General features: G+C 38.3%; 1 protein-coding gene across 1 annotated transcript in view; it reads left to right on the top strand.

The window, feature by feature from the left end:
- MALRD1 (MAM and LDL receptor class A domain containing 1) overlaps positions 1 to 12,061 on the top strand; it is a 259,630-nt gene that overhangs the window by 240,464 nt on the left and 7,105 nt on the right. The window contains exons 15-16 of the mRNA XM_081818907.1: positions 2,962 to 3,087; positions 10,976 to 11,042. Of these exons, the coding sequence (XP_081675033.1) occupies positions 2,962 to 3,087; positions 10,976 to 11,042 (193 nt within the window). The remainder of the gene's footprint in view (positions 1 to 2,961; positions 3,088 to 10,975; positions 11,043 to 12,061) is intronic.

The following is a 12,061-nucleotide window of genomic DNA, read 5'->3' on the forward strand; positions in this document are numbered from 1 at the left end:
ATCTCCTCCCATTCTGTGGGTTGCCTCTTTGTTTTGTTGACTGTTTCCTTTGCTGTGCAGAAGCTTTTTATCTTGATGAAGTCCCAAAAGTTCATTTTTGCTTTTGTTTCACTTCCTTTGGAGATGTATCTTGAAAGAAGTTGCTGTGGCCAATGTCAAAGAGGTTACTGCCTATGTTCTCCTCTAGGATTTTGATGGATTCCTGTCTCACATTGAGGTCTTTCATCCATTTTGAGTTTATCTTTGTGAATGCTCTTAGAGAATGGTCGAGTTTCATTCTTCTGCATGTGGCTGTCCAGTTTTCCCAGCACCATTTATTGAAGAGACTGTCTTTTTTCCATTGCGTGTTTTTTCCTGCTTTGTCGAAGATTATTTGACCATAGAGTTGAGAGTTCGTACCTGGGTTCTCTATTCTGTTTCACTGGTCTATATGTCTGTTTTAGTGCGAATACCATGCTGTCTTGGTGATCACAGCTTTGTAATATAGCTTGAAATCGGGCAACGTGATGCCCCCAGCTTTGTTTTTCTTTTTCAACATTTCCTTGGCGATTCAGGGTCTTTTCTGATTCCATACAAATTTTAGGATTGTTTGTTCCAGCATTTTGAAAAATGTCATTGGAATTTTGATCGGGATGGCATTGAAGGTATAGAATGCTCTGGGTAGCATAGACATCTTAACAATGTTTATTCTTCTGATCCATGAGCGTGGAATATTTTTCCATTTTTTGTGTCTTCTTCAATTTCTTTCATGAGTGTTTTGTAGTTCCTAGAGTATAGATCCTTTACCTCTTTGGTTAGGTTTATTCCGAGGCATCTTATGGTTTTTGGAGCTATTGTAAATGGAATCGTTTCTTTAATTTCTCTTTCTACAGTTGCGTTGTTAGTGTATAAGAAAGCAACTGATTTCTGTGCATTGATTTTGTATCCTGCCACATTACTGAATTGCTGGATGAGTTCTAGTAATTTGGGGGTGGAGTCTTTTGGGTTGTCCACATAAAGCATCATGTCGTCTGCAAAAAGAGAGAGTTTGACTTCTTCTTTGCCAATTTGAATACCTTTTATTTCTTTTTGTTGTGGAAAGACATACTCTTAAAAACATTTTATGTCCACTTGAAAATTAATTTTGATAGACAGCTGTCAAACTGTGTCAATAACCTATAATAACTCAAAGAACTCCTGCCCATAAATATACTTAAAAAAATTATGATAATACTGACAAAATTTGTGTAAGACCCATCCATGGGATATTTATTCCTGAGTCTTCTAAAAAATCAATTTAGCTTGAGAAGTTTGAACTTGCCTTTATTCTAGAAGTAACTTCCCAGGTCAATCCTTTTTTAAAATTTCTAGCAGCAGGCTTGGATTAAAATGTTCAAATAAGGTATTGTATTTGACACCATTAGGTAAGTCAGAGAAAAGCAGAGCCATTCTTGCTGAACTTGGGTTAAGCACCTCAAAGCCCTGACTGTTCACTGCTGCCCTCCACTTACCTCTGCAAACCCTAGGGCTCAAAGGATCAGGGTTGTAATCAATATCATTATTATTTCATGCTTTTGAAATCTATCCAGAATTCCTGACAAGATGGTGCAATGGGTCCATGCTTTGATATTCCCTCTATTCCAAAACATAGCAATGCTAGATGGAAGAGCTATCACATAAAAAGGCTTAGAGACATGACAAAAATCAGCGTGGGACAAAACTGGAGTAGAACCAGAGAAGAGAGATCAGGCCTGAAACCTAAGTCTGCTGGTTTCCAGGTTCTCAAGCAAGTAGGAGATGGGAGATGCCTAATGGCAGCCTGGAATGAAGGGTTCTGGTTCAGCTCTAACTTGTAAAAAGAGCCTAAATATTATTACTGCTTTACAGGAAATTATAGTCCTAATGAGACAAGAAAATGAGGGAAGAAGACAAAAATAATTTCAGGACTAAGAGTAGCATCCGGGGGAGGTCAAGTACTTGGCATGACTAGATTGCTATGGAAATGTCAGTACCCTTGGTTAGCATCAGTAGAGTCATTTTTCTGAAACAGCTCATCTTACGAGCAAGACTTACGCTGTCTCTTGAAGTCAGGCCAACAAGAGACTGTGGAATTACTAAAATGCACCATGCTAGGAAGGCACAGAGTCATAGTACATTGAGCAGCACTGACCTACATCATGTATCCGGTGACCACCCGGGACTTACAACCATGTAGAAATTGATGAACATTCAAGTCATGGCCATTTCAATTGCGTATAATGGCAGGGACATTAGGGGAACAACAGAAGCACAGGGAGCTCAGCCTTGAAATAAGTTTATTCTAGTCTAAAATCAGTTCAGACTACATAGTATACACAGTGTACTGTAGACATACACACCTGTATAATAGTGCATAGTGCATAGGTGGGAAATGATTCTATCAACAAACTTCTTTTTGAAGAATCAAAAAGAACAATAATATATAATTTAAATGTAGGACTAGGGGGGGCGCCTGGGTGGCTCAGTCATTAAGCATCTGCCTTCGGCTCAGGTCATGATCCCAGAGTCCTGGGATCCAGTCCCGCATCGGGCTTCCTGCTCAACATGAAGCCTACTTCTCCCTCTCCCACTCCCCCTGCTTATGTTCCCTCTCTCGCTGTGTCTCTCTCTGTCAAATAAATAAATAAAATTGAAAAAAATAAAAACAGGGGTGCCTGGGTGGCTCAGTCGTTTAGCGTCTGCCTTCAGCTCAGGTCATGATCCCAGAGTCCTGGGATCGAGCCCCGCATCGGGCTCCCTGCTCCACGGGAAGCCTGCTTCTCCCTCCCCTCCTCCCCCCTGCCTGTGTTCCCTCTCTCGCTATGTCTCTCTGTCAAATAAATAAATAAAATCTTTAAAAAAAAAAAAATGTAGGACTAGAAAGATGAGGGATGATACAATAAACTGTCTTTTATTATTTCATTAGAAGAAATTCATTTAAAAAATGATTTTTTTTTTCCCCAGCCAATGGGAGCTGTTCTGATGGTGCGTTGATGTGCACTTCTTCTAATAGCTGTATCCCAGTTCACGAGCGCTGTGATGGTTTGGCCAACTGCATGGATTTCCAGCTTGATGAGTCCAGCTGCTCAGGTATTCTATTTCCATTAAAATATTCTTTACAGTATAAGCCAGTAACTTAAACCTGTAGATGATAAAAATATCATGAACTTCTAAATAGCCATGTATGGAATCATTGAATTTCTATTATTGGTTTGGGTCAGGAAGAATATTAACATTGCTACCCATATTAAAAAACATAAATATATAATATAATAAACTCAATGCTTATTCTATATAAACGATATCCCCAAATAAAAATCAAACACTTAATTTTAAGTTACTATAACTTAAAGTTATTAGTATTTGATAATCTCTTTGATGCAAATTGCTGGGTTTCTAAAATAAGGAAATAATCTAACATGTTATTGATTTTTAATTATAATTTTCCCCACTTCTTTATAAGACTTCCCTATTTGCATGATCTAGTCATGTTTAAAAGTCAATTTATTAAGCTTTAGACTGACTTTTAAACATTTTTCTCTCCTGACCCTGGAATATTTATCAGAGCTGATAATGTACGTTTGTGATTATACTTTTATCAAAACTGCTTTAAAATTCTCTAATTTATTATAGTCCACTGATAACATCTCTCCTGGATAATTGAACTTTTATTTCATGCAGGAGATATATGAAATAATAGATAGGGGCAATATAAATCTCTCACAACTAAATGATAATATAAATTGGTAATAAAAGATATATTCAATCATATTTTCTAAATAAATTGGAGATATTTAATATCAAAACTAGATGAGAATATAGTCTTTGTATCTTTCAAGAGAGCAGACTCTTATGAGATAAGTGACAAAAGCATGATAATTATAATCAAATCACAGTGCAAAAAAGTCTTATTTTTTATGCTGCCGAAATGAATACTCACAGAGCCCTGAATTATATAAGTACAAAAGGAAATCAAGAAGCAAGCAAATCTGGTCCCATAAAATATGCAAAGATGAATGCTCTCTGGCATTATTTCTGTACCAGGCATGCTTATACATCAGATTGATACCCAGAAGGAAATGGTTTCACTTTCTTTTCAGAGTAGGAAAGATATTAATGAGATAGTTTCATTCTTTGAAACTATTAAGACAAAGCACTGATATCCAGTAACCAAATTTATTTTCATAAATGTGAGATTTTGTTCAGGATAGTCCTCTATGAGAACAAATATAACATGTTATGGTTTATTGTCTGATTTTACATATTTTACCTTTAAAAATATGGTCAGAAAGACAGAAGACTGGCCATTCATCCTGAGTGACTGACAACCTCGAGGTAATAATAGCACATTCTGGTTGCCCCGTCTAGTTTAGTCATTCACCAATTCATTCACAGTTCATTTACAAAATATACGTCATACTGCCCCAGCTACTGGGTTACGGTAAGATAAAGAACTAGTGAAGCAGTTTTCAGAAATAAAATCCACATTATAGTTTTTGTTCTCTATTTATATTTTCTTGCTGTTTAGTTTGTCAAACAAATACGATGAAGTCAATGCTTCCGTGTTTAAGAATGCATCTCGGCTTGATCCACACTAAGCAGTGTCAGTGCCCATGACACCTTCCTCTTTCTTTCCAAACATCATATCCCTTTATGAATGGCATTTCATAGACTTTATGATCCCAATCCTGACAGCATCCAATAATGTCTCTGGTCACACAGCAGGTGGTGAGCATCTGGTCTCCCTTCATCTGAGGTTTAAATCATTAACGGGAACATTGACCTCAGGCCCTGTGTAAGTGTTGCAGGTTAAGTATATTTCGATGAGGCCTGTGTGTTCCCAAGTTATGTTAGAAAGGCATATTATTTTCAGGTTTTGGTTGCTTATGCAACAGAAAATTATTGAACAGAATGTGTCTGGCTTAATTTAAACTGAGAGTCTTTTTCCAGTTATCTGTAGTAGTAGAGGTTAATGGAAGTTATGTTAAGGTGATACCATAATTATGATAATCATCCTTTGAAGGAGAATGAGGAAAGGCATTAAAAATATAAAGTTGTAGGGGTGCCTGGGTGGCTCAGTCAGTTAACTGTCTGACTTCAACTCAGGTCATGATCCTGGGGTCCTGGGACCAAGCCCCACGTCAGGCTCCCTGCTCAGTAGGGAGTCTGCTTCTTCCTCGCCCTCTGCCTCTCTCTTTCCCCACCACTCATGCTTGTTCTCGCTCTCAAATAAATAAATAAAATCTTTGAAAAAAAAGTTGTAGGATGGGATATTATGAATACAATTTAATATATTATTTAATAATAATAATGGTAATGCCTAATAATGTTTCAGAAGGTTTTATTTTTTTATTAAGTGTTTTTAATTTTAATTCCAGTAGACTCAACATACAGTGTTATATTAGTACAATATAGTGATTCAACACTGCTATGCATTACTCCATGCTCACTTTGATAAGTATGCTCTTCATCCCCTTCACTGATTTCATCCATCCCCCTCCATCTCGCTTTTGCTCTATTTTAAATGAATACCCTCAGTTAAAGTTATTATTATTTTGTTTTCAACAAGAACATTTTTTACTTGAAGCATACACCAAACCAAAGCACTATAGAGCTATGCCAAATTTCTAAGCCATAGTTAATCTTCCCTGCAGTCCCTGTGCTGGGATTTCACGATAAAGAGAACAGTGTGTGCCCACTGGGTATTTGGTTTACTGCACCAAACCATCTGGTTTTCTGGAAGACTCTTAGATCCATACAGCTCCTGAAACTACAGGCAAGTTATTGTATGTGTATATTTAATCCATGCCGGTGCATAAATACTGCACCATTCAGAGAAGTTCATGATCATAATCTCAGGAACTGCAAGGGGTTATATAGCAATTCTGATCTGAATAGCAGATCATTTGACATTTTTAGACTAACAGGCTTTGGAGTTAGAGGACTGGGATTTAGTTCAATATCTGCTGCTCCCCTGCTATTAGCTCGAGCAAATTATTAACCAATTTCATCCTCTGTGAAAAAGGATCTATATGGGTATCCCACATAATGTTATGAGGATTAAATGAGGTAATGCCAGTAAAACTCTTAGGACAGTCTTGACACAGAGCAGGTCTTCAGTAAATGATAGTGGTAATGGTGCTCACAATGGTAGAGGGGAAAAGGAAAGGAAAGAGAAGCTGGAGAGAGCATTGGTAATAGAAATTAGGTTTCGTGGGCAATTTAAAGAATTACCAAATAGAGGGAGCTGGCTGAAAACAATTACTTAATAACATTATGCATACCACTCACTAGTATAGAAATGTTACAAATACATTTCATTTTATCCTCTCAGCAGCCCTAGAAGGCAAGGTGATAGATATAATTCTTACTTTAAACATGAGAAAGCTTATACTTAAAGTACTTAGCCCAAAGTTAGACAACGCATTAACTGAGCTAGGTGTCAATGAGGGAAAACCAGGACTCGCGTGACTGTCAGTCTTCTCAGCGGTCCACCATGCAGTGGCTGTCCCTTCCCAGGCCTCCAGAGACTTTAAAAGAGACCACACACACAAACACACACACACACACACTCACACAGGTAGGCATCCAGTTTATATGTGTTCCTGCTTTTCCAGAGTGATAAACCAGAGTGGAACTGAACTTGAACTCTTCATAGAATGCTACTGCTACGTCATACTGACCTCCAGATACATGGTCATAATAACCAATGCAAGAGGGTACAAGGCGTGAGGCACTGATGTGGCTAAGGAGCCTGGGAACTCATGCCAGTTCTAATATCCACCCCATAGATCCCGACTTGCCATTTGAGGACTATCTACTTATCTCTGGAAAGTATTTTTTTTAAATATTTTATTTATTTATTTGAGAGAGAGAATGAGAAAGAGAGAGAGAGAGAGCATGAGATGGGGGAGGGTCAGAGGGAGAATCAGGCTCCCTCCTGAGCAGGGAGCCCAATGCGGGACTCAATCCCAGGACTCCAGGATCATGACCTTAGCTGAAGGCAGATGCTTAACCAACTGAGCCACCCAGATGTCCATCTCCTGAAGTATTTAATCTCTTCATTGCTAACTAGTCATAGACATCTCCCTCCCCATTTCAGCTATCCCATGCTTTAAATTGTTTTGAGTAAAGTAAAGGTGAAAATATGTTGTACTGGGTCTTTCCATCTTATGGATAAAGAACCTGGGTCTAAGCATAAACTGAAAAGAACTTGTTGTGGAGGTAATCTACAAAGTGTCTCTCCTCCAAAACACCAAGTTTTACTCCTTGCTCTGGCCAGTGCTTCCTCTCCACTGTGCTCCATTATCCAGTGTAATAAAATGCATATTTAAATTTCCATAGCATTATTTAATGTAGAGCAAGCCTATGTTTTACTCTTAGCCATCAAGGTAAATATTAATGACCCCAGGAAAAAAAAATGTGCAGCTGTGTGTATTTTGATGTTCTGCAGTATCAGACACTTTACAGTTTTTTCTTATAAAAATAAAGCCCTTGTGTGAGGAAGACTAAAATTGTACTTAAGACCAAACATAACCATAAAATGGTTTATCTAAAGGTTTGTAGCTATTTATGCTTTATCATGCTGGTGGGCTATTTTTCGTCAAACCAGCTAATTTCTTGTTTAGGAAGGAAATTTGACATCTCTTCTGTTCAGCCAAGCATGCCCGGAAGCCTGAGGGGTGTAGCTGCACCCCCATCTTTAGTACCACACTCCCGGGTTGGAATTAAATAGGGAAGAGGAGGGAAGGGGAGATATGGAAACTGCAGTTGACCCTTAAGCAGCGCAGGTTCGAGCTGTGTGGCCCCACTTACATGCAGAGTTTAACGGGATGGTACTGGAAATGCAGTTTCTCTTCCTTATGATTTTCCAAAGAGCATTTTTTTCTGTCTAGCTTACTTTATTGCAGAAATACAGCATATAATACACATCACATACAAAAGATATGTTCACCGACTGTTTATGTTATCAGTAAGGCTTCCAGTCAACAGCAGGTGATTGGTAGTTAACTTTGGGGGGAGTTAATAGTTATCTGTGGATTGTTAACCATGCGAGGGTCAGTGCCCCAAACCTCCATGTTGTTTAGGGGCCAACTATATCCCTGGGGGAGCAAATTTCTGGAAACCTTTGAGAACAAAAAGGACACCAGACATGTGGTATATTGCAAATGTGTTCCCACACTGCAACCTCCCTCCTTCCCTATTTTTCCTCTTTCCTACTGTCTCTTCCGCCCCATTCCCAGTGTTCAGTGACTGGCTCCACAATCTGACTCTCTCTAGTTGCCCTTCAAAGTTTTCCTCCGAGGAATATTTTCCTATATGAAATTTTTGTTTCTCCTTATTACTTTTATACTATTGTTCATTATCATCATCGTTTCTTTGCCCAAGTAAATTGTTTCTCTCTCTGCTAAGGTTAGTCTGCTCCTGTAAAGACAAAGACTGTATATTTGTGACCATAAGACACCTAAAAAATGGGGCGCCTGGGTGGCTCAGTTGGTTAAGCGACTGCCTTCGGCTCAGGTCATGATCCTGGAGTCCCGGGATCGAGTCCCACATCAGGCTCCCTGCTCAGCGGGGAGTCTGCTTCTCCCTCTCATGCTCTCTGTCTCTCATTCTCTCTCTCACAAATAAAAAAAATCTTAAAAAAAAAAAGACCTAAAAAATGATCTCAAGTGATTTTTGAGGGGCAAGCCTGAAAAGTGATGATAGAAACCCGAAGCTTCAAATCCATGCCCTAGCCTGTGTTTTATCTGGGCTTCAGACCTGCAAATAATATTGCCCAAGGAATACTTCTACTTGGATGTTCCCTTAGGCACTTAAAACACTAGCATCTTTCCCTATAAATTCTCCCTTCCCCACAGTTACCCCAATTCAGTGAATGAAACCACCAACTAGCCAAGGGCCCAGCCAGAAAATTGAACATCACTCTTGATTCTTCCAAAAAATCACCAGGATGTTTCAATCCCAACATTTAAATATCTTATAAATCCCCACAATTCTCAACCTCCTACCCCACCCCTTTCATTTAGGCAACCACCATTTCTTACTGGATTATTACAAAAAGCTCTTAACTGGGCTCCTGAATTTTTTAGTCTTAGCCCTTCTGTTGACTTTACATACTGGATCCAGAATAGTCTTTTTAAAGCATGAAATATCCGTTTAGTTTCTTAAAATTCTTGCCTCCGAGGTTAAAGTTTAAACTCCTCACTGAGCCTATACGATCTGGCCCCTGTGTGTCTCTGACCTTCTTCCATACTCTCTTCACATTATCAGTCCTACCAGGCTGAACTTCCGTCAGATCCTCAAACACACTGCACTCCCTTCTTGGGCCTCTAAGTCTTTATGATTATTTTTACACACACACACACACACACACACACACACACACACCTGCCCTCATCAATGCCCTGATTTTCTTCTGGAAAACTTTTCCTTATTCCCCAAATTTGATTTAAGTGCTTCTTGGTACTCTCATCATCCTTGTTACATCCATTCCAAATTATATTACTTTTAATATTGTATTTTAATTCCCTAGTCACTTTTTTTGTTTTGCATTTTCCATGAAGCTGGAAAATCAACAAGAGCAAAGACCACAATTGTATCTTTTTTAGATCAGTATTTCTTTTTTTTTTTTTAAAGATTTTATTTATTTATTTGACAGAGAGAGACACAGCGAGAGAGGGAACACAAGCAGGGGGAGTGGGAGAGGGAGAAGCAGACTCCCCGCGGAGCAGGGAGCCCGATGCGGGACTCGATCCCAGGACCCTGGGATCATGACCTGAGATGAAGGCAGTCGCTCAACCAACTGAGCCACCCAGGCGCCCCTAGATCAGTATTTCTTAAGCATGGGCTGTGATCTAGGTGTTTTCTAACATTCTCAACAACTCTGTGAGATAGGTACTATTTTTAACCCTGTTTGACAGAGAAGAACCAGAGGCACAGAGACATTAACTAGCTTATCTTATATTATACAGCTAATTGAGTTGAGATTCTTCCTCAGGCAGTCTGGCTCTGGTGCCTGTAGCTTTAATAATTTTGTAAACTTCCTGTATTATTTATTGTTATATATCTAGTGCCTAGCCTAGTGCCAGACATTAACAGATGCTCAGAATAGATGTGTTGAATTACAAATTTCCACCAAGTATTGGAGTTAAGACAGCCAAACCAGGGGAGAATGGTATCCTGCAAGAGATATCATTATATCTTGCAAGAGAGGAGTTGTCAAAAAAAAGCCAAGAAAAGCAATTTGGGGATTAAGTAAGTAGGAAAACCAAGAGGTCTTAGTAGATCAGGATGGATGTGAGGATCCAAGGAGACTGTAAAGAACCCTGAAGAGCTAAAGGCACTAACCACTGCAGAGTCATACCTATGTGACAATATCTAGCTTCTTTTTATTGTATAAGCAAACCACCTTTGAAAATAAATGTTGATGCTAACCTAGAAGGGGGGAGTGATACAAGCAGCAAGAGAGCAGGGCCAGGGAGATGAAGGTCGATTTGAGCTATGCTGATGTCTGTCACGGATGCAAAGGTAGGACATGCACGTGCATGAGTGACATTTTACCAAGAAGACAAGGTCACCCGTGCAAAGCATTGTCTGTCATGATAGTGACTACTGTGTGGAACTGAAGACAATAAATGTTGCATTAAAGAACAAATTTCAGTATAATCACAAATATGTCATGCAGACATGTTCTAAATAAGAAGATTTTACTTAATCCAGGGGAGGAAAAAAAGTCTTCTCTTGTGGTCAACCACTCAGGCATGTGAAGAGAATGAACACATCAAGGGCAGCAAGGGCCACTGAACAAATTTGTAGGGCACAGGGGAGTAGCCTAGGAGAATTCTTGTGCTTTTAGCAACTGGGAAGCAATTTACTCTCAGTGGCTAGATTTAATGCAGTGATTAACAGTAATATGTTCTCCTCCTTCCTAGTAATATTTACAATTAACTGTGGGTTTTGTGATGCTTCTTTTTAGAGTGCCCATTTGGTTACTGCAGAAATGGTGGGAATTGTGTAGTGGAGAAGAACGGTCCTGTGTGTCGGTAAGGAGCATTGTCTACTTTTTCTTTGAACAGTTATTGCCATTAGCTTACTTATTTTTCTCGACACTGATATAATACACCAATGAACACGAGGTTACTGAGGCAAAAATAGTGGATAATGGCCTTTTTTGCATTTGTCTGTCTGAGTAAGAGAAAGGAAGATGCGAGTATATTTTAGAAAAAAGATTGCAATTATTTAACATGATTTTATGTCTTAACATTTTATATTATATAGGACATAGTTTTAATACTCATTCGTTCTTATTTTTAGTATTTATATCAGGTTATAAAAAGATTTTTTATATGGGTGTCATCCTATTTCAGATGAACTTAGTGTCTGTATTTCCTTATTCCCTTTTTATTTCACATTTCATACTTCTCTTTTCTAACAACAAAGGATAAAATCAATTCATCAATAAGACCTTTTTCTAGTTTATGCAATGGATGCTTATGAGTAGCCAAAGTTAAGGTACAGATAAGGAATACATTTGCATACTTAAAGCAAAAATAAACAAAAACACTCCTTGTGATTTCTTTGGGGAATTATTTATATTGCATATCAAAGATTGCTTGATTTTTTCCCTCACCCTTTAGGGAATTGTGCAAAACAGTTTCATAAATTCCAAAGGAAATGATGCATATTCCATTATATTTGTGTTTATAACTTTTTAATCTAGCAGACCAATGGATATAGTGCTTTGCTTATTAGAGAATGGACTGTAGGTTGATACTCAAGTCATAACAAAGCACATAGAAGTATCTGGAAAACACTGATTGATATTTGTTTAAATACTTATATCCCTCTGAGTCAACACTTGTATTTTAGGAAAAGTTGTTTATCCCTTTAAAAGCAAAAATCTCTACCGATTAACACAACAAAAAATTTTTTATGATGAGATATGTTTAGACACTTTTAACATTGTTGAAAGAGAATATTAATGGGTTTCTCTAAGTGTTTTGTCTATTTCATTACATAATTTATTTCACAACATCTCAACAGAATTGTACTTTCCCCTGTA

The sequence above is a fragment of the Leptonychotes weddellii genome, chromosome 5 (genome assembly GCF_054177405.1).
Source record: "Leptonychotes weddellii isolate Sample4059 chromosome 5, ASM5417740v2, whole genome shotgun sequence".
Taxonomy (NCBI): domain Eukaryota; kingdom Metazoa; phylum Chordata; class Mammalia; order Carnivora; family Phocidae; genus Leptonychotes; species Leptonychotes weddellii.